General features: G+C 37.6%; 1 protein-coding gene across 5 annotated transcripts in view; it reads right to left on the reverse strand.

Moving 5' to 3' along the window:
• Window positions 1–22,829, reverse strand: part of PTPRM (protein tyrosine phosphatase receptor type M) — a 441,653-nt gene that overhangs the window by 211,864 nt on the left and 206,960 nt on the right. For all 5 annotated transcript variants that reach the window (XM_054515015.1, XM_054515010.1, XM_036405775.2 and 2 more), the window contains exon 8: window positions 737–1,045. In XM_054515015.1, coding sequence (XP_054370990.1) covers window positions 737–1,045 — 309 coding nt within the window. The remainder of the gene's footprint in view (window positions 1–736; window positions 1,046–22,829) is intronic.

A 22,829-nucleotide genomic window follows, 5' to 3' on the forward strand; every position in this document is an offset into this window, starting at 1 on the left:
CATGACCATTTAACAAGGATGTCGCATTTTGGTATTGTAGCTAACAGAGCTGCAGTTAACTCTCTGCAAGTGTAATCAAAATAATATCACAGAAGACTTGGGAGGAAGGTATAACCTTTTCATTCAACATTATTAGAGCATTGCAGAGACACATTACCCAATTCTGCTGTCTCTGTCTCAAAAAAGACATAAGCTAATTACATTATTTATTATTTATTATATTTATTAATAATCAAAATAGGCTATTTTTAAAAAAAAGAGATCTGAAAACCCCATGGGAGTGGAAAATTATTAAAAGGAAGGGAATATCTGTATATTTCAATGTCTGTATATGGAATATAGTGTCTGAATTAGCAGCTAACAATGTCTAGTAGTTAGAAAGCCAAAGACAGAGAAACTGTAACTGCAAATCAAGAACAAACATCACTCAATAGAGGAGCTTCCATGAGGATACTGCTGAAAATCACCCAGAATTTTTCCAAACCCATACTGAAACTTTAAAGAGGCAGAACTTAGCTCAAGCAGAAGCTACAAATCTAAGGACAAAATTATTAAACTATCGTGGGATGTTACACATTATGTGAAAGATCACTCTAATAATGGAGCTTTACTCTTCTAAATTGGTGAGGCTGGTGGAATGTCTGTTACAAATTTTAGTGAAAGTAGAACATGCTCTTACATAGACAATTTGTACTATCAGGTCATGAACCATGTATATGTAAATACAAAAACTCACCATCTTCGTCAGTTTGCACTATAAGTTCTTGGCTTTCTTTCCGTCCTTCGGGATTCATCAAAACTAATTTGATGCTGACATTTGTGTATGGTGATAGGTTGGTAATTGTGTGCTGGGGATGGGAACTTTCAGTATCCCAGCTGACCTCCTCTCTCACTTGCTCCTGTCCTCCAGCCTGGTAGCGGTAATGGACTGTGAGGTTGTAGCGATGGCAACGTGTGACATTATATCCAAAGGGCTCCCAGCAGATGGTGATCTGCCTAGATTTGATCTCCACAACCTCCAGTCTTCGGGGCCCACGCATGGGATCTGCAAAATTACCAACACAATTCTGCTGTGATTACTTATTCATATTAGAATAATGACGTGAGAACTAAGTCGTACAGTTCTACAAGTACCCCAGATGAGCAGAAACAGAAATCCATTGCTGCACAGAATCACAGTATGATAGAAGTATTATATCATTCCCCTCTGAAAAAGCAGGGGAAAATGGAGAAATGAGTGAGAAGTGTCTGCTGAAAAATGAAGGGCAAACAAAACACTAAAAAGTTCTTATGATTCAACTCAAATTGCATGATACAGCTGAAATGACACTTTTTTACCTATTTGTTGCTCGCAAAAAGTAAGCATGTCCAATTTCTTTTGCACAAGTTATTTGTATTAACACTTTTAAAGCAAAAACCTGCACAAAACAGCTATCTAAAAAGAAAATGTAATTTCAGAGTAAACCCACAAATATATGTTGATTTTCTTGCAGGACTGATTATACAAAGGCTAGATGGCTCTTCTTTAAGCTATTTCTTATTCATTTGTTTTCAAGTTACTGAATGCAATTACTCAATCTCTATTTGTCCAGGACAGTAACCTAATATTCCAATTTCTTTAAACTAGACCGTCAGGTTTTTTCCACAGAAACATTAGCTGTTAATAGTGCAAATACCTCAATTTGTTATAGTGGTTTAGCAAAGATACAAAATAAACAAGATATTCTCCTGCATCTGCCCTTTTCTAGAGATCTCCCAGTTGAAAATGAGCCATCAATCAAAACTACGAAAATATATAAACAAGCACCAAAGATTGTCATTGATAAACTTAAATTTTCTTCAATACTACTGGTCACAGCAACTGAGATGGAAAAGTGAATTAAAATTTCCACCGTATGACAGCAAAGCCACTGAGCTGATACCCCCCATATTTTCAAAACACTGTCATTAACAGAGCTATTATACATACTTAGCAATAATCTGGGTTCTTTCATATTTGAGTCCTCAAAAAGATTAAAGACAATGTCAGGTTTTATCCACTGCTTCACTAGTTAAACACTTAGAAGACTTTTAATGAGTTAGAAGACTCTTATACGTAAACAAATTAATATGCATCTTCCTCCTTTTATGTTTATTAATCAACATGTCTTCACTAGGAATGTTCTAAACAATTTACACAGGATTTCATCTTTTTACTTTTTAACATAATCCCTGCATGCTTGAAATATTTGTTCAAAGATGTTATTCATCTTAACTCCTTGAAGAAAAGGTGTTAAGAAATTGCTTGTTCTAACATCTACAAAGCAGGTTATTTTTTCCCCATTTTAAATCATCCAGCTGCTTTTCATTTTTTTTTTAATTAATTTTCACTGTCAAACAATGTTGATAATCAGTATAGAATATATGGCAATTGGTGAAAAAATGGAAAACCAAACCAAATACTAATCCTGGTCTCCTTTCTAGTGACTTGACTGAGAGGCAAAAATGTCCCCACTAAGGATAAATCGCTATTGACCCATTTATCTGCTGTCATGCTCAGGCATCCCAGCTAAGAATTCTGGCATCTGGGGACTTTGCCACATTTCTATTGCTACACCCACTAAAATTAATATGAAGCAAACCTCAAGGACTGGCATACGGACTCAGTAACTTCCTAAACATTTACTTCTGTGTAATTCAGACATAAACTTAATGGAAAATGAGTTTTCCTGTTTTGTTTTTTAATTTCATTCCAGCTTCTAAGAATTTCTTGTTTCTTCTTTCTTCTTTGAGATGATGAATAGCAAAGGACATTTGAGAGGTATTGTGTAACTGTAATTGTATCTGAATGGGCTAAATAGAAATAAAAACCAAAAAAAGTTGAGGTGACCCTGACATACAACATTAAACAACTGAACAAAGCTCTTGGCTTCAAGAATATGGAACAGCCTGCTTAGTTCCACAGTGGGCACATCAGAAAATTCACAGGGGAGTTGAGAAATCATTTTATTAGAAACATAAACCTAATTCATAGCATTTCAGAACAGAAATTGAGTGGCTGTACAAAATACCTGGATCAAAACCTATCCAAGATTTCTGCCCAGGAGGAAGGTGTTCTTATGTCATGTTACCTTAATAAAAAGTACAAGTTAGCCCTCTAGTTAAATCTATGAGAATGACAGATACATTTTCACCTCCAACAAAAGAGACAAGGGAAAGAAGAGTTTAGACTGTAAAAGATAGAGACAATACAGCTTCCCTTGATATTCAAAGGACAAAACTCATCAGACAAGGCAATAACCTGGTTGTTTTAGCTCCTGACTTGATAACCCATAGCATCAGACAGGTACACAGCTCATACATAGTTTTCCTAACATTGTTTCAGAGATTTTCCAACTAAGAGGGCCCTAATGAACCCTGTCATTAATAAATGCTTTAACAGCCCTACTTTTAACTAGAAAAAAAGAAGGCTAAGGTAACAATGGAATTTTGGGATTTAAAAAGCCATGTGGTTCAAAAGAGCCCTGAAAAATAGCAGTTAGTGCAACAAAAGCTAGAAAACTAAGTTTCCATTTGATCAATTTAGCAACTAAATTGAATTTCTCTGGCGGTACCACTGTATATAATAGAGGAAATATTTCACAGAATAGAATCACACAATCATCAAGGTTGGAAGAGATCTTTAACATCATGAAGTCCACCTGTCAATACAGCACTGTCACTGTAACCCCTAAACCACTAAACCACCACACCCAATGCTAGATCCAGATTCCTCTTGAGCACCTCTAAGGACTGTGACTCCCAACACCTCCCTTGGCAACCTATTCTGATGCCTGACCACCCTAACTGTGAAAAAAAAAATCTGATTATCTATCTATCTATCTATCTATCTATCTATCTATCTATCTATCTATCTGTCTGTCTGTCTGTCTGTCTGTCTGTCTGTCTGTCTATCTTTAATGTAATATGGGTCTGAGAGCACAGTACATCATTTCTAATATACTGGAAGGTATATGCTCTTCATCAGGAAGGACACAGGCTACTTGGAGAAAGGAAACTGCTAAGCAGCACTAAAAGAATGACAGCTAATGACGGTGATTTAAAAGGGAAAGCTGAATTAATTACTAGGGCATGATGAATTCATTTAGTTGATTTTATTTTCTGAAGGATTTATCACTTTCCCAATTTTGGTGAAGTTGGTGAGTTCCCAACTGTAAGTGAAGAAGTAGGCATCCTTCAGGGATGCTGCTATTGTGCTCAGGAGACTTGCAGTAACTATCCCTGTGGAGTGGAAGGCTGTCAACCCAGCAATGGTCTGTTGTTACCTTGCACCAGCTACACAGAGAAGTGTCCTTTCACAGTGCTGCTGATCACAGCTGAAATCACACATTTCAGAGCAGAAGAATAAGGAGTTCAACAACCACACCAACTGTATTATATACAACATATGTACTTCATAGCATGAGTGCTATTTGCTAAGCCTTTGCCTCCTCCTTACTTGGCAAATGCCCACCTGCAGAGGTTACACAGCCAGATCTCTCCACCCACTGCAGTTTTCTAAGTGAACCGAGCCTCTGCTACTTCTTGGTACTCCAGCTATTTTCTTATGCCTTACTGGTACAAATCATGAGGCAAATGGGGAAAATGAGGCCGCCCGATTCGTAAGGGAAAAGGTTTTCTTCCCAAAGGAGCACACTGCCTGTCAGGCCTGAAGCTTAGCCAGCTACTTCTTTACCCATTCCCCTGCTGGTGCCTGCAGCATTTTTCATACTGCTCTCCTGCCAGGTTCAGCAGGGAATCAGGCAGTGAATTCTGACAGTTGCAGCTCTGACCTGAGGGACCAGCAAGCCTGGTTCTAGCCCCTGGCACTTTAGCATCCCATTTAATCGGTGATCTTGGCTCCTTCTCTGCTCCACTCTGTTTTCCTGAGAATACGGAACACAGACTGACAGACAGGATCAATTTCCACTGCAGCTGCAATTCACAGCTCATTTCTCTGGAACTTCACTCTTTACCTTTTACCACAAGTACAATGCTTTTTCCGAAACTCAATTTCAGCATCACAGAGACATTTAGGTGTATTCTTAGCATCCTGTCATTGATCATCAAAACTTGTCTTTAAGATGAAAATTCAAGACTGGAAGTTTTGTCTTTTCATCACAGCCTGCACAGACCTACTGTGATAAGAACAAGAAAGGAATGGTGATTTTCTGCCACTCCATGGTACTTCAGTACTTCATGGAGTCTGTGTTAGATACTATTTGAAAGGCACCTAACAATAGGAATTAAGAATTTATTTCTTGTCCAGGCAAATTATTACTGGAGTTTAGCCATGCAACAACTCTCAAGACTGAAATTTCAGATCAGATTCTACTGTCCTTCCACAGGAAGTATGGGATAGATAGAACAGGAAAATAAAGAAATATATGATGAGAACTGAATACTTAAGATATTGTCCACAAAACAGCTTTTTAAAACATAGTAGGTAATTAATGATAATTAAAAGTAAGTAAAGGCTTCACAGATTGCCTAAGCAGTATTTTTCAAATCACTTAACATCTTTTCACATCAATTTCCTCTGAGTAAAGTGGGAGCCACTGACACTAGCATCATATCTGTAACTTGCACGTTACAGTGGTGGAGACCACCTACAGGGGAACAGAAAACATGGCTTATGAGCCAGCTGCTATCAAAGTAGCAGCATTTGGTTTGTTTCTAGAAAACAAATCTCCGTGTTTGTCTACAACTACAGTCAATGCCAAACAAGAATATAGGTAAAATAATTTACTTGTTTGGCTTGTCCTCATTTGATTTGAAATCTAATCTACACATGACTAACAATTTGAGGCTGTTTGCAAACTTGGTAAGAAAGTGCAGTAAAAGATCACATTCATCTGCGATGGTGTGATTTTTACATTGTTATTCTTCTTCATCTGAGTTCTTCAACAACGGATTGAAGTTCAAAAAGAGCTCTTTGCTCCAAATGCCACATGATTTATCTGATCTGATAACAGATCAGGGTTTTTCGAATTCCAGTTTGCCAAAAACTGCAGAATGCAGTTGACAAAAGAAACAATGAGCAAGATTTTGGGTGGTGCAATTTCACAGTTTTTTAGCACATTTTTATTTCAGTCAGATTTGCTAATACAAAGAACTGCTTTGTAGTTAGGATTAGGGGAAGAAAAAGAACACTTTAACCACATGATTTTTCATACTCTCCATTATTTGAGTTATAAAAGAAAGTATTCAAACAAAGAGAGGGCAAACAAAGAAACAAAGGGACAAATGACTCACAAACAGAATCAAAATCCTAATATGATGATGGTGGTGTGATTGTACTGCCTAGTTCCACTACTTTAAAATGAAAACAAAGACTAAGCTGCCAGTGTGCACAAAACTGTTGAAGATCCAGAAACAACCTTTGAGTTAAAAGCAGCACATTAGAGATTGGTCATTTTACTCATCTAAGAGCACAGCATGTTCAGGAAACAGCCAAAAATGTTAAAAACCAGAACAGAATAATTGCAAATTTGTGAAACACTGGTGTCATATGAAATAACTCTACTTCCTGTTGTGGAGCAGCCACCAACATTGATAGCAACAGTCACTAAGGTTATTCAGGTAAATACAGAAGACCAAAGAAGATACCCAGCATCTCCTGGAAAGATTCCAAATCATTGTATTTAAAATTCTTACAATAGTTCATAATACTAACTGATAACATTTCCAAAAGAATATGTTTCTACTTCTGCAAAACCAGATGCCTCCCACAGAAAAGCAGCACTTCTATCAGTCCCTGACACTTTAAAAAATGTTGGGATGCAAGACCTGCAGGGTTTCAGCACTAATGAAAGAAAGAACAATGAGACAGCAAAACTGAAATGGTAGTCACCTGCAATGCCACAGAGGAAGGAATATCAGGTTTTCTATATATATATAAAATATATAAGAAAAAACTAGACTACGAACGTTTGTGCCAATTCTGGGCAAAATGGCTTCTTTTTCATTGTATTATTTTTAGAAAGATTTTCTTTTTCTTGATTATATTCTTTCAATGATATTATTTTGTCTTCCACAGTCACAATGCCAGTGAAAGAAGATGAACAGAAGGATGTACATACTCTAAAGTCAGTGTACTAGCTTTGAGCAGTAGCCTCTGGGGATCCATCTGCACCCTCGTTATTGCAGATTAAGAGCACTGAGAAGTAGGAATAAGCCTCCTGGCGCACATTTCCCTCAGCACCTTTACTTTCATGATCAGCATCCACAGTGCCACAATGGTCAGAGAGAAGGTATCAACAGGACTACACTGAAGTAAAAAATATCTCAGTGCACCTGCTACCACAGATAGTTTTTTTTCTCTGGACTAAAACACTTCCCATCATCTGAGAACTGGAAGATTCACATATGGAGCATGTGCCTATGCTCAGCCTCTATTTCCTGGTCAAGATGCCAACAGTCTACCAGCTGAAAGAGTAAAGCCAGCATGTCCCAAAGCATCTCCCAAACTGCCATGCTGCCAATATTACAGTTAATACCATTCTTCTTCAGCATGGAACCAGATGCTTCCACTGATTTTATTATATACGTTAAGTAATGTGTAGGTAAACCTTATGTATGTGTATCAGGCATGACAAAAGCATGCTCTCTCAGTTTATATCCAAAGAAACTCAAACTCAGAAGAAATTGAATTGCCTGCTGAAGGTTGCAGTTCATCAGTAAAAGCCATGCAATCCTAGCTCTCAGTCTCATTTCTAACCCATTAGAACACAACACTAGAACATGCTTTTTTTCCTCTGTACTTTGTGGCCAAAGAAGTTAGTTCCAAAATGTGTGAGCTCAGAAAACAATAAAATGCTCACAACAACCAAATGAATAGGCCATGTTCTTATAGTAAGCCAGCTTGAATCCTCACTCACTTCACAAATTCAAATGTGAGATATAGTAGAAACCTACTTTTACCAGGAAGGATCCTAAATACTAGCATCACATCATCACTAAGAGAATTTTTTTTCTGCACTATTTCTAGATGAAACACAAGCTAAGATATAGGAATTGTTGGGAGAGAACCATAATATTTAGCAAACTATAGAAGATTAATGGAGAGCAAACTCTAGTAAGTATCTAAGGCATCAGCTCACTGCTTACAAAAAGTAAGTGTAGCTGTTCCTTGAAACCAGATCAGTAATTTGATTTAAGCTTTTAGTAATATATTATTACAAGCACTTGACACAGAAACATGAATGAATGATAAAATCATGCATTAGAAATTTTCTTAACTTTTTATCTCTTTTCCACTTCATGGCTACACATATTCTATAAGGCCTATGTCTTCAGGCTGACATTCACAGTAGCAAAATATATTGGTCTAATCATCAATAACACCCTTTTAATCATCTATTACATCCTTTTAAAGGTAATTACATTTTGAAATGTTGGTTTCTATACAGTATTTTCTTTCAAGAGAGGGCTGATATGATCAGTTCGCTTTATAGTAAAATTTAAATTTGAACCCATGTAAATTGAATCTAATATTTCTTTATGTTGTCATTTTATAGGTGTACTCTGAATGGTAAATCATTTAAATTCTAATACATTTAAATAAGTTATGAAAAAAAAATCATTTGATATATTTTTGTCAAATTACCTACATTACATGATTACTCCTCCACAATCAAAATCAGATTTTAAGTATGAATGATACAAACAAGATTACATTCCAAATCTGCAACACAGATTTTAGTTGCTTGTTTAAAATGACATACCTAGCTATTCAGTAATCACTTTATAATAACCCCTTTCATTTCTAAATCTTCTTAGCCATCAGCTACTAGTGAGGAAAATGCTGGCAGCGGTTTTTACAACTACACATTAGTTTTATATTTCATGACAAGCTAATTCTACAGAGTTTGAAAGAGAGACAAGTATGTGTTCTTAAGATATTCTTTCTTTTGCATGAAGAAGGCACACATCTAACTGAGGAATGAAAAATAAAGAGTGCAGACATATACTTTCCACTTCACACACATGGCAGTAACAATTTATCCCAACTTCACCTCAGGAACTGCCATGAATATGTAAATCAAGAATTAAAAGGTGGTGACAAATAACTCTTGGAAGAATTAGCATGGTAAGATGGCAAATAAAGTGCCTATTTCTGGTAGAAGGTACCTTTGGTAGATCTACCTTTGATAGGTGCTGGATCAGAATGATTTTTGAGGAAAATTGAAGTCAAATGAGCTGTGATGTGTACACTATCCCTCTTGATTGAATCTATCACAGGCATTTAAACTTAACCCTTTGACTGAGTTACCACATGACTGCTTTACAGTGTCATTATTGTCCTTTTCTCTTGCTTCTCCATTCTTTTTAACACAGCACATCATCATCTGCTGATCTGACACAGACATATTTAGGCAGACATGCACCTCCACACCTGTGGCACCTTTCAGAAGCTGGCACAGACTCACAGACCAATTTATACAGAATGAAGATCAGATGCTGCTCATATTTGAGAAGATGCAGGCAACACAAAGGAAACTGAAGGCCTGAGGAATTGCTTTTGTGGCCACCTCCTTCACACATTTATCACAACACAGAACTGTGTTCAGTGAATGTAAAACCATCTGGTTCCATGGGTTGATACATAAACTCTCAGATATATTAAGGAATGGTGCAGGTGGATGGCTCATGATTAAGCATATTCATGAGAAACAGACGCAATTTGACCACACACTGTAAACAGGGGAAATTACATTAATGTAACACACACTCTTCTATTCACTGCTCAAAAAATGGGAACTCAGGAGAACATTATAAATATTATAAACATTCTTTGTGAGGGAAGAATTCAGGAGAATTTTTCTAACCCATTTTCCTAGAAATGGCTGGAATACATCGAGGGCATTGTAAGATGCTAACCATTCTCTCCATATGCTAATAAGGCACATGTATTTTTTACAGTGCCCCAAGCACCTTCTGACTGTGACTAGTATTAATGGCAAAGCCATACACTGTTGCTCTGCTGGGTGACAGAGTAGCACACTCAAACTCCTTACATTTCATGGTACAGCTGCCTGAGTTACCCCTAAAGCCAACCAGAGAAAAGATAAACCATTGTGTAAATTAGTGAAGGTTTCAGCTGTTCAATACCTGCCCTGAAAGTAGAAGCCCAGAGACTGTTTATTATGTTGCACAAAAGAATAAATGGGCAATGCTGTTTCACAGATCAGTCAGAATAAGATGTAGCAGCATGTTCTGTTTATCACTGTGGCCTATCACCACTGACAAATCACATTACTTCAGAGCTGTTATGTACAGCGGTGCTAGCTAAATTGGGGATTGAAAACAGAACCCAGATTGAACCTTGATGACAGGACAACACAGTCATATAAATCTACGTAGAAGAGAAAATGCCACCAATCAATGTTACTCATCTAAAAAGAGTATTTACCATTCTTTCTAATCTGACATGTGCAATGAACCTTAACCAAATGATGTACAGTGAGATCAGTTCTGACAAATAACTCTCAAATGCATAAACCTGATAAATGAATCAGATTCTCTGTAACAACTGGTAAAAGAAACTTTGAGCTTATATACATGTCAAAGGGGAACAGAATATTCTCTCTTCCTACTACACTATTATGTGCTAACTACTATAAACATGTAAGAACTGTAAAGTTGATAAGACCATCTGTTTAATTAGTGGCAAGACTCACTTCCCAAAAGAATCTCCTTCATATTTGCAACTCAGTCTGGATACATGTTGTTATGTTAGATCCATCCTGAGGACTTGTACAGGAGCTTCATCCAAACCCGAGTAATTACTAGCTACTGAGTAATTTAAGATGTTTTTTCACCCACAATCTCAAGTGTCATCTTTGTCTTTGATACCGTCACTAACTAAAACATTTGGTTTCAGTATCAGTTGCAACATTCAACTATACATAGTGTTTATAAATGAAAGTTTTTGAAAAGTCCCTACATTAAGAGGATACACTCTTGATTTATTGATTGAATATATTGAGCCTTTTTTTCCTGCTATATCTAGGAGATACTTCAAGAAATGCCACACATTGTTCCTTCTCTAGTAGATGTCTTTGAATTTTCCTTTGACAGATCACGAAGTTATTTATCACCAGTCGTCTTTGCCATGCCACTCTCCATAAAAAGCAAACTTAAGAAACTATGCACGCTGATGAAGGGAATTTATATTGTTATACTGAAGCATGAAACACAGAAGAAATCAGGCCATCATTGTTAATGATAGATTTTAGTAAGAAAATAAACTGCCAGTGGAGGAGAAAGGAGAACATCTGGGAAAAGGCGGTGTACTGGATGGTAAACTGCTTGGAAGTTAATTATTTTTAAGATTTAACAGAGTCCTAATATTCCCACAAAAACATATATGCCTGGGAATTTGATAATCTGCCTCAATACAGAAATATATGATAAAAAAAGTACAGATAAACAAACACAAGCATGGGATAAAGAAGAAAATAAGGAAATAAATATGCTTTTGTTTAATGTGTATCACATATTAGTCAAACCTGTGTTGTTTATTTCCTTTAAACAATGCTTTATCTCCACACATGATCTTGAGCCTGTTTTATTTATTTCCTTTCTCTAGTCCTAAAGATTAAACATTTATCATGACTACATTTCCCTCTGTTGCCTGCAGCATCCCTTGCTTTAAACTCTACACGTCACTTTGCATTTGGCTACGTCCTTTTGCTTCCTTCCCCTCCTCTAAACTTGGTCCTGTCAAATGGATTAAAGAACCTGTGCATTTATGCCAGAACCATAACTGACATGGAAGAGCACAAAGCAACCATCAAATATTCAGAAAAGCAGAGGTGATGGGAGGTTGCTAAAGTACCTGTGAACATGAGCAAAGGAGAGGGGCCAGAACTAGATCACAGTTTCACTGGTCCAAGACAGGCAGTTTCTTTTCTGTTGAGACAGAACCAGATCACTCCGCAGATCACTCAGGAGCCCTGGATCACAATTTTACCACACAACTCAAGGAAAACAGAGTAAAAGTGCACCAGATATAAGATGCTGTGACAAATTACAGAACTGCATATGACAGCAATTAAATAAATCTGAAAACTATCTAATTCTGTCACCAATGACTTGGGATTCAAAGTCCATTAAGCACTGTTTTTTTCCAATTGAACTGAACTAATGGAAAATAATTCCTACACTGAAAAAGGTCATACACCAAGTAATAAAAAACAAATACTGTACAGTCACTATTTGTAAGCTACTCTAATTTGAATTTATAAATTGATGACATCTGTTATAAATCATGCAGTTTTCTTCACAGAAATTTCTCATTGCCAGCTTTGCCCTGTCTTTATCCCAATTATGAAACTGAAAAATTCGGGATAATAGGTAACACGAAGTCTGTGAAGTGCTCAGAGTTTGGGAAGTTTTAATCTTTCAGCATGCTTCTCCTAATAAAACTGGGAAGAGAGAAAAGAGGAAGCAAAAAAACATAAAATCCAAACCTATAGAAAGCAACGAGCACCTACAGTATCTCAAAACCAGCAGCAGTTCCTGGAGTTTTAGGTCAATGAATAGCCACAGAGATGTCCTTATTTAAAAATGAAAATAAAGTTTTAAAGCAGTTTTAGAAAATAGGAAATATTCAGAAAGATATAAACCATACATTTTAAGTATCAAAATTTGCATTTGCGTGATAGAAAATTTAAGCTTTTATTGTAACTCATAATTGAACCAAATGAGAAGGCAACAATAGAAGAGCTGCTGCCTTTGAATTTGCAGAATGGTCCATGGGTCGTCTACTATAATCTTGAATTATGATGATGCTTATTTTTTTGTCAGTAATCCACATGCAAATAAAAATGGTTTGCTGGGTTTAGCATATATATGCACATAAAATCTAGAAATATTCCTATAATGTAAAACCAACTTAAACTAGAAATTTCTTGATAACTGAGCATCTGGTTTATGTTTCCTTAACCCTGCCAGTAGAATAACTGCATTTTAAACTGTTTCTGTATGAACAAATAATTTAATTGACTTGTAATAAGGATTGTGATATTCAGAACTCCATTTTCAACAGGTAATCTACAAAAACAGAAAGTAGCCATTAATAAGGAATTATAAATGTTAATTGATCTTGCTGTACTAAGTCATAGAATCACAGAGTTTGAAGGGACCCACAAGGATAATCTAGTCCAATTCCTGGCCCTGCAGACAATACCCCAAGAGTCACACCTTGTGCCTGAGAGCACTGTCCAAATGCTTCTTGAACTCCGTCTGGCTTGGTACTGTGACCACTTCCCTGGGGAGCCTGTTCCAGTGCCCAACTACTGACTCAGTGAAGAAATTTTTCCTGATATCCAACCTAAACCTCCCCTGGCACAACTTCATGCCATTTCCATGGGTCCTGTCACTGGTCAGCAAAGAGCAGTGATCAGTGCCTGCCCCTCCTCTTCCTCTCACAAGGAAGTTGTAACTGCAATGACATCTCCCCTCAGTCTCCTCCAGGTGGAAGAGAGACCCCAGGTGTTCCCCTTATGGCTTCCCCTTCAGTGTCCTCCTTTGGACACTCTCTAATAGCTCAGTATCTTTCCTGCACTGTGGTGCCCAAAACTGCACACAGCACGCGAGGTCACACAGCACCAGTGCAGAGTAGATGGAAACACTCCCGTGAGGTTCTCCTGACTGGATCTCAAAGATAAACCACACAGACAAAATGGAAAAAAAGTCACAGAAAGATAAAATGACAGGGACTCAAAGTCCTCAAAAGCTTGTTTGCCAGATCCAATCCATCATCTAAAGTCTGTATGGATCAGTATTATCCACAGAGGTAAGTTTTAGTGGAAGGATCCCTATCCTGCAGAACTTGAAACCTCAGCTCAATTTCTGACTTAGGTACTTATCACTGTAAGATCACAGAAATCCCATTCAATAACTCCAATCTAAATAACTAAATCCTCTGTTTGCAAAGTACTTTGATATTTATAGAATCATAAAACAGAATCATAGAAATGTTGACTTTGGAAAAGACCTTTAAGATCACTGAGTCCAACCATTAATCAGCACACTACCAAGCCCATCACTAAACATCATCCCCAAGTGCTACATCTGCATGTCTTCTAAATACCTCTGGGGATGGTAACTCCGTAACTTCCCTGAGCAGCCCTTTCCAGGGTTTGATAATCCTTTCTCAATTTTTTTTTTCGTGATACCCAATATAAACCTCCTCTGGAGCAATGTGAGGCCATTACCCCTTGTCCAGTCACTTGTTACCTGAAAGAAGGGACTGAAATCCCCTCCCTAAAACCTTGTTTTGTAACAAGTGTAAAGAGGTAAAACATCCCCAGTGAGCGTCTTCTTCTCCAGGCTAAAAATGTCTGTGTCTCAATAATTTTCCAGACTTAACGAGCTATTAATTATCTCAGTTTCCTCAGCAGCTCCTCCTAAGATATGTGCTCTAGACTGTTCAGCAGCTTCACTGGGGTAACACTGGAAGGAAATACTGTTACTTTTCCAGTATTCTCTGAAAGCTGAAAGAAAAGCAACATGAAGATCAGGGTATCACCAGCTATTCAGATGCTGAACGCACTTACCAACCCATACAACTGCGTGATTTTCATCTTTCATGCCTCCAATTCTCAAATCCCTGGAGTAGGAAGGTGGAGAGCAGGTGGGTCTGGTTTTTGAAAGTCTTGGTGGGGGCACTAAACTGGAGAGAATCTTTCCTAAACCATGGAACAGGTGAGTTAGGATGGTGTCCTGGGTTCAGCTGCCCAGGTGCTGGCAGAGGGTCTCTAGGGCAGCCTCTGGGAGGAGATGCCATGCTCCAGCTGGCTCCAGCCAACACACAGCAGGACATGGCTCTGAGGATGGATAATCTCACTGTTCCCATTTGTCTCTGTTTCTCACTACTCAAGTCTATTTCAAATCACTAAAAATCATATTCATTCTTCCCAAGTTGAGTGTGTTTTGCATTTGATGGTGAATGGCAAGAGATCTACTTCTCTTTATCTTGATGCATGACCTTCTCCATCTTATTTTGTCCCTCATTCTGTTGAGGAAGGACATTGGGATAGCAACATGTTGAGAAGCCAGAGCCAGCCAAGCTCAGCCCACCACAGATTAGTTTGGTATTCTGAGTATTTTCATTTGCATTCAGGTACAGTGAGTGTTCCCTGAGTGAAGAACACAGTATCAAGGCCTCCACAGATAGCAGCCTAGAATAGACAATAAATTTTGCACTACAAAATTTTTTTGTGTGTTTGATTTTTGATGAATTCACACTGCATTAAGTATTGGAGCAGAAAGCAATCATTTTAAATTCTATCAGCACTAGCAGCATGTAACCATAGTAATTAAAACAATATTATTTTTTAAAATTACAAAAGACTACTCAAGACATATGAAAAGGAACTACCCAAGAAAGAATATCTTTCTTCCAATAGCTACAGCTCGTTACGTCTGGAAAATTATTAAGACACAGACATTTTTTACTCTTGCTAAACAATTAGTTAGATATGCCACAGAGTAATGATTTTAATTAAGAATTAAATTAAACAGGAGTTTCCATGGACAGAACTTTCAAGAACCCTTAAAGCAAATTACTGTTGGATGACTAAGAATATTTTGACTATAATTTTTCCTTCCCTTTATTTAAATGAAGTTTTCACTACCTCAATTCATATTTGCAAGTATTCTAATACAAGATTGTTCCTAAATGGGAAAATACCATACCACCAAAACAATAAAAAATTCATTATTTTACTAGGTAGAGCAGAGGGTGCTCACACGACAGCTCAGAAGTATGTAGATTCACTTCAGCCCTTTCACTGAACTGAACATCTAATACTACCATGAAGAATACAGATACAGGTAAACAGGGGTTTGAGGGACTGGTCCCTCATACTGCAGTCCTTGCTTATGACAGAAGAAAAAACTCAGCAGGCAACAGCAAGGAACCACTTCAGTGCTAATTTTTATAATAATGTTTAGCATGGTATAAAAGCATTCTTGATTTAAGTTACTGATCTGAAACTTCCAACACTGGCTTCTGCCAATAACAAAACAGATAAATTCTTGGAAGTGTTACAGTTGTTCAATATGGCAAGACTATCCCTGGAGAAAATCTGCTTTCAGTTTTGAGCTAAAATAAGAGAAGAAAAGTGTTTCTGCAAGCCCAAGTGTAGTTTTCTCCCTGAATTCATGAGTGAATTCAGCCACTGCACAGCCATGACATGCGGCTGTCATAGCAAAACTTCTCAATGCACTGAAGAAAGATCTGCAAGTTCAGAAGACATGTATGCTCTGCCCTTTCCAGCATGCTGGAGAACAACAATTCCCCACAGGATCATATGGGCACAGGACGCCTGTATGGGGGATCCCACCTACAGCAAGGAGACCTGACAATCTCCCAGACATACCTGAGGGCCCATTAGTGAAAGCAATGTTAGCAAAGGCTTTAAGTTTTGCCTTAGTTGGACAGGAGTGTGGATGACATACTCCTGGTAGGTGAAAGCAGTTAACACAGACAAGTCTCAAGTTTCCCATCAAATACCAAATTGTGACCCGAAGTCAAAATACCACACTTCCACTAACACCAAGAGATTGAGCATTTAAGTTTAACCTCCTATCAATATTCAGGATGATATCTTATCATCCTGCCCATTTAGGAATGTGTTTGAGCATGCAAATACCCTGGGAGAGATGCTCACCATAGCATTATCATGCATCCCTATGCATACACCCAATATTATGACATGTCCTATGCTTTAGAGGCATTCCAAGAACTTCCATCCCTGCTGTCTTGCTTTCTGAGTGACAGGTGTGGTAAAAGCTGCTGGCTGACACAAACAGGAAAATACAGTTTTTGTTTTCTTCATTTCTCCCCACTGCCCTTGGCAAAATGCAGCAGCAAGTGGAGACTGAAGAGAAGCTTCAGCTATTCTCAGCTGCCTACAGGAAGTGTGGGGGACCTACAGCAGACAGACATATAACTGGATAATGAGGGACCTCAAGGATGCTGGAAACCTTTGGTGATTCCTACAGCATGCAGAGATGTTTAGTGAAATCTTTAAGTTAACCAGACTCCCTGATAAGAAGCAGAAGTGCCAAATGTCTCATCAGAAAGTCTCCTCTTGGTACTAGTTGACTGTTTACCTTAGCAGATCCAGGGCATATGAAAAAAGCAGCTGAATAAAGATAAAAATTGATTATTTGAATCAGGCTTTGGCTCAGAATGTCACCTGTCATTGGAGGGAAGCACTATATATCAATGCTGTAGGTGAAAGACAAAAACAGATAGTGTTTATCCATGCTGTGTAATGTCAACTTATATATTTTAAGAGGGCTTTAAAATCACAAACAGAAAGCTTAAAATCTGAACTTGTTATTATGGTGATTTTTCTTTCTAGCACAGGGAAGTTTAAAGCATGCATTTTTACAAGTTTATGCCAAATCACTTATCCAAATTTTCTTTAGATAAATTTGCAGTAACAAGATTAAAAACACATTGGAGAAGTTAGGTACAACCAGCAGTACAAACCCTAGGAGACTTCTGGCAGCTTTACGGGCATTAATCATGGTCCATACAAACTTATCCCCATGAATTCACATAAAATAAAGCAATAATTCCATCTATAGTTTTCAAAGGCATGAACAAATGACTCAACCAAATGAACATGAACAAATGACTCAAGATTCAACCCTGTTGTTTATGATGTTGCTAGAATCTCTTAATAAAGGTAAAGTCTAATGCTTGTCACTACAGCCACATTATTTTTTACCATATGTTCAGCAGGTCATACGACAGTCATATGACTGCATGTTGTTGAAACAATTTTGCTCTCAGTGCAACTGAAAAGCTATTTAAAATTCAAACAAATAAACCCATTAGAGTCAAAAGAATTTGCAACTTATTTCAATTTTTAAAAACAGAAATAGTTCTACATAATGATCAGGAAAACTATCTCTTAAGTCAAGAGAGAAACATATGGACAACAAAATGAATATAGCAATACTATGGAGACAAAAGAAATATGTGCAGGACAGCTGTTCTGTATATACACAAAGTATTTTATTTTTGCCTAAGGCACTGTCTGGAATATCCTGAAATAAAATTCCTAATAGTTGGTTTAAACTTTCTCCATTTATTTTAAGGAAGAATGAAGAAGAGCATCTGAAAAATTCTGAAGGCAATCTACCAAAACCACTGACTAATAGAGAGCTCCCCATGTAACACCCAGTAAGCATTATAAAGATCACTCTACATACAGAAGCCATCATGAAAATGTAACAGGGACAAAAATGCCTGACAGTATCACAGACTACACTAAAAATACCAAATTCCTTTATTTAATTGCAAGAATTATAATTTTATTTTTTCTCAATAAAGCTGCAGAATTGCACAAGCAATGCTGGTATCCATTTCAGCTCTCTTGTGGTTCTCTTGTGTATGCCTTAGATATTACATTAAGGTTTTGATGTAGCTGCTTGTCCACCAAGAGAGAAATTTAGCAGCTATCTGCAGATATCTCACTCCTGTGTAAATATATTTTTATATGCATTTAGGTCTGGCAGTCCATATGGTAACACTAATGATTGCTGTTTCACTTTAAAATACATCCACATATCCAAAATTTAGGTAAAGCCAAGTCAGTACATTAATTTTTATCCTGAACCCAAATATTAAGTAATATAAAAAAGGTGTATTAAAAATTTAGTATCATTGGCTTTCTTGAAGATGGGCAAAATAGTACATAAATGGTTTTTTAGTTTAAAGAGCAGCAGGTCATTACAGAACTTATGGAAAGAAAGTAGAGAAAAATCAAACACTGCATGAAGGTGCAAACTGGAGCAAGGAGGGAGTATTATCAGGACTTAGATCAGAACAGCAAAACATTCTTTTTAGCAAAAGTATGATTTCACAAAATACAGGATTACTGTTCTTGACTCCCATCAAGTTTATGGCTGTGATCTCATATGAGATTTTATTAATAAGATGTCTGGTGAAATAAACTGAGCTCTTTGTGTGACAGCTGGTCTACAGAACTGTCCTAAGTCACTGCAGATCACAGACAGTCCTTGGCAGTCCAGGCACAACTGGCCAGCAAAGCTGCAATGGCAGGAGGAGAGATTCCCAAGTGCTGGGGAGGGAGGGGCAGCTCCTCACACTGCTTTCAGCACTTAGAGGGGAGAGCATCCTTGCTGTTGAGCAGAACTTAAACAGAAGCAAAGACAAGGCTGAAGTTTAAGGAATGGAAGCTGCCTGCAACATTCCAGAGGAGAAAAAAGTTTTGTATACAGAAGAACCATGAAAAATTAAAAGATAAAGAAAGAAAAAGAACTTAATTACCACCTTTACTTAGCAATTATTCCAATCAGAGAAGTATATGGATAGCACAATCTGTACATTCATTATGATGTGAATGGTCACTGCATTTCACTTTGAGCTTGTTTTTCTAAATAAAGTATTTTTACAATAATGTTGTGGAAATAGAAAATGTAACTCATATAATGCAATATCTGAGGTGGAAGAAGAGCCAAAGTCCTTTGTATAAATCAAACATTCATGGCTTGAGGCACAGGGCAAAGTGGAGCTGGTAATTTTTAAGCTTTCCTTTCCTTTTACAAACTGACTCTACTTTCTAAAAAGTACCTGCTTCACTTGCATCCAAAACAAAAACAACTTCATTAGATGGCAAATGGCTCACCTTGTGACCACAGGCTAACATTCCAATCTTGCATTATAGTAAAACATTGCCCACAGTAAAACACACTCTGTCATTTTTGGTCGGGCAGCCTGATACCCAATGTATACATCCGGGGGCAGAACTGGCCAGCTGAGTGCAAACGAAATAAATCTATCCTTTCAACAAAAGACAAATTACAATGTTACAAAGCCAACCCAAGCATATTGCCCAGGGAATCTGCAAGGTGCTTGCAGACTGTTCACTTACTAACTGTAAAGTAAGAAGATGGAGGACTAGAGGTTCTTGTCCTACACTGATATAGCAGACCTGAGGCAATCGAGTCTTAAAAAAAAGCAGTACATTTTAAAGATTTTTCAATAAATTTCATTTTTTTTGTTAAGCACATATTTTCATTTAATGTTGTCTCTTCACTCCACATGAGGGTTCTTAAACCTTTCATATCAATATCATATGTGATTAAAAACAATCAGAGCCATTGTCATTAATTATTTGATAACTACATAGATCTCACAAAATGAAGAGTTTCTATGATTTTTGTGGTATGTTTTGGATGTTTTGAAAAACCCTAAATTGCACAAAGAAGGGTTTATGCCTTAAAACCTGGGTAGGTATAGCCTGTGATACAAAACAGCATTATATCTGAACAATGCTTTCATTCAAAATAATGCACAAGCATTTAATACGTAGTGACCTAAGGCTTGAGCACACAGTTCTGGTTTATCCATTAATTTCAATGTTTTCAGGAGTAATACAATTTAGCTATACTATTTATTATGCATCATTGGTTTCTTCTTTCAATAGAACTATGAAAGCATTTCCTATCTAATGAAAGTATTTACTACAGTGCCCATCTTCAGGAATAACGAGAAGCCTGCACAGACCTACCTTCCCCTGGTTGAAGAAATAATGTTGGCAGGTGATTTAGCCTGTAAACACAATTGAGAGACATCTCTACCTGGGAAAACATTTTCTCCAGTCCTCACAAGCTTTGCTGATTTGCCTTCTTTGACAAGTTTGTGACTCCTAGCAAATGGATTCATAGAAGATCTGTTGATAATGATATTTCTGGCTTGCAAATGCTCCAATGTCATGTTTTGGTAACTCTGTCAGGAAACCAACCGTAACCCAAGGATTTGGAATGCGTGCAGCACGGGCCTCAAAAATCCATCTGGCAACTAGGCTTGCGATTGTCAAGCAATGAGCCTGTCCTACCAGACTGATGACAAATTTAGTCTTACAATCTGTCATGACATTTTCCTGGAGTAATTCAATTTCTGTGAACAAGACAGCTTTCCTTGGTCATTTTCCTGCAAGGTAGAAGGCTGGGAAAGTGGAGACCATTTGTTCAGCTCTTAATATCCACCCTGAGATGAACTATCAGATCCACATGTATCCACTGGGCAAAAGATTTAATCTACATGAATCATATGGCTTCCACATGTGATAAAAAACAGGACATTAACTTTACAGATACCCTACTGGAAAATGAAGCAGCAATGAAAAAAGAATGCTGAAGCCTAAGATTTAATGATGGATGTCTAGGTTCTCCAGGGAGTCTAAGATCCTAAGTGGAGTATCAAAAGGACGTTATCATTGCTTGCAGCTAATGCCATAAAGCTACAATAATTGAACGCAGTATTCATTCTGTATGCACAATCTTTGCTTTGCATGCATTTATCAGGAAAAGACAATTCCTGGAATACATTGATTTTTTTCTAGAAGGCATGGAAATAGGAGCATATTCTGTCTTTTCAGTCCATTGTAGAGCTTCCCCCAGCAGTCCACTGCCTAGCTAATGATACTTAGAATACAAGGTGAGAATTGCTAAAAAGCCTCATGACTTTATTTTCAGCAAAGGTACTATTATGAAATAATATCATTATGAAAGAAGGTGAATCAGGGGCCTAACTAAAGGTCTGTATGAAGACACAGCATCTATGGCAGTTTATTTGCAGTTTAGATTAGTTAAGCAAGCAGTAGTTTCAGGTTCATTTAAAAGACAGCGATACTGTAACCCCTAGTCCCAGGCCAGTTTTTTTCATCAGGCAACACGTGGAGTCTCAGGCAGAGAGCAGCTCTGCATGTATATTACATCTTGCTTTGCTTTTGCAAGAAGAATTCTGCTAAAACATCCTGACTCTGTGGTTTAGTCACTAAAAGGGTATAATTAGAATTAAAGGTCAAGTGTACCTGCTTCAAGGCACTGCAAGTGCACAGACATGCTGGTTGTAAGCTGGGAGCATGACTGACATCTTCTAACTGCTCACAGAGAAACAGCATGGTGTTGCTACACCCCACAATTTGCAGATGAGAGCTGCAGCAGCTGCTGATGCATCTGGCAAAACTGGGAGCTGGTAGTGATGGAGTGGCTCCTGCTGTCACAAGAAGAGAGAGGAAGAGAGACCTGACAAGTGACAGAAAGACATCTCCTAAGGTGAGCAGCTCCCAGTGTAATGTGAGCACCTGATCTACAGTGACCACTGTTACTTGCTGCCAGATCTGAACTCTCCACATTACCAGAGCTGCAAAGACCTACAGAATTTGGAGACCCTTTTCCAAAATGATGCCATAATTTCTGTATTAGCATGATTATGAAAAATATTTTTTCATCAGCCAGTGTGCTTTCAGCCTGTTATCTGAACTGCTTCCAAGGCTTAGGAGGTGAAACTAACAGCAAAGATGTTTTATTCAGCCTCTTCCTCTGTGTTAAAATGCTCCCTGGTAGACAGGTAAAATTGAAGTAGTACAGGAAAACAGACTGCAGAATCAGAGCTTTCTTATACACTAGAGGAAAGCTTCCTACTTAATTTAATACAACACTTGTTCTTTTCTTTGATTGCAAATTACATATTTAGAACTCCTTTTTTTCCTGTTAGTGCTTGTGGATTTGATGAAGAAATGTGTTTGGATTTATCCTACCTGTGTTCTCCTTTTCTGTCTCTCAACATTTTTTTAATCTTGGAGCATTTGTCTGCATGACCACATAGCTCTGGTTCTCTTTCAAGTAGTAACTGTTAGGAATACTGAAACAATGCAGTGCTTTCCTTATGCCACAATTAAACAATTTCAGCTCTCAGAGGACAATACAGAAGAGACTGACTGAAGTAGAGAGAATGCATTTTGTATTGT

Source organism: Molothrus ater, chromosome 1 (genome assembly GCF_012460135.2).
Source record: "Molothrus ater isolate BHLD 08-10-18 breed brown headed cowbird chromosome 1, BPBGC_Mater_1.1, whole genome shotgun sequence".
Lineage (NCBI taxonomy): Eukaryota > Metazoa > Chordata > Aves > Passeriformes > Icteridae > Molothrus > Molothrus ater.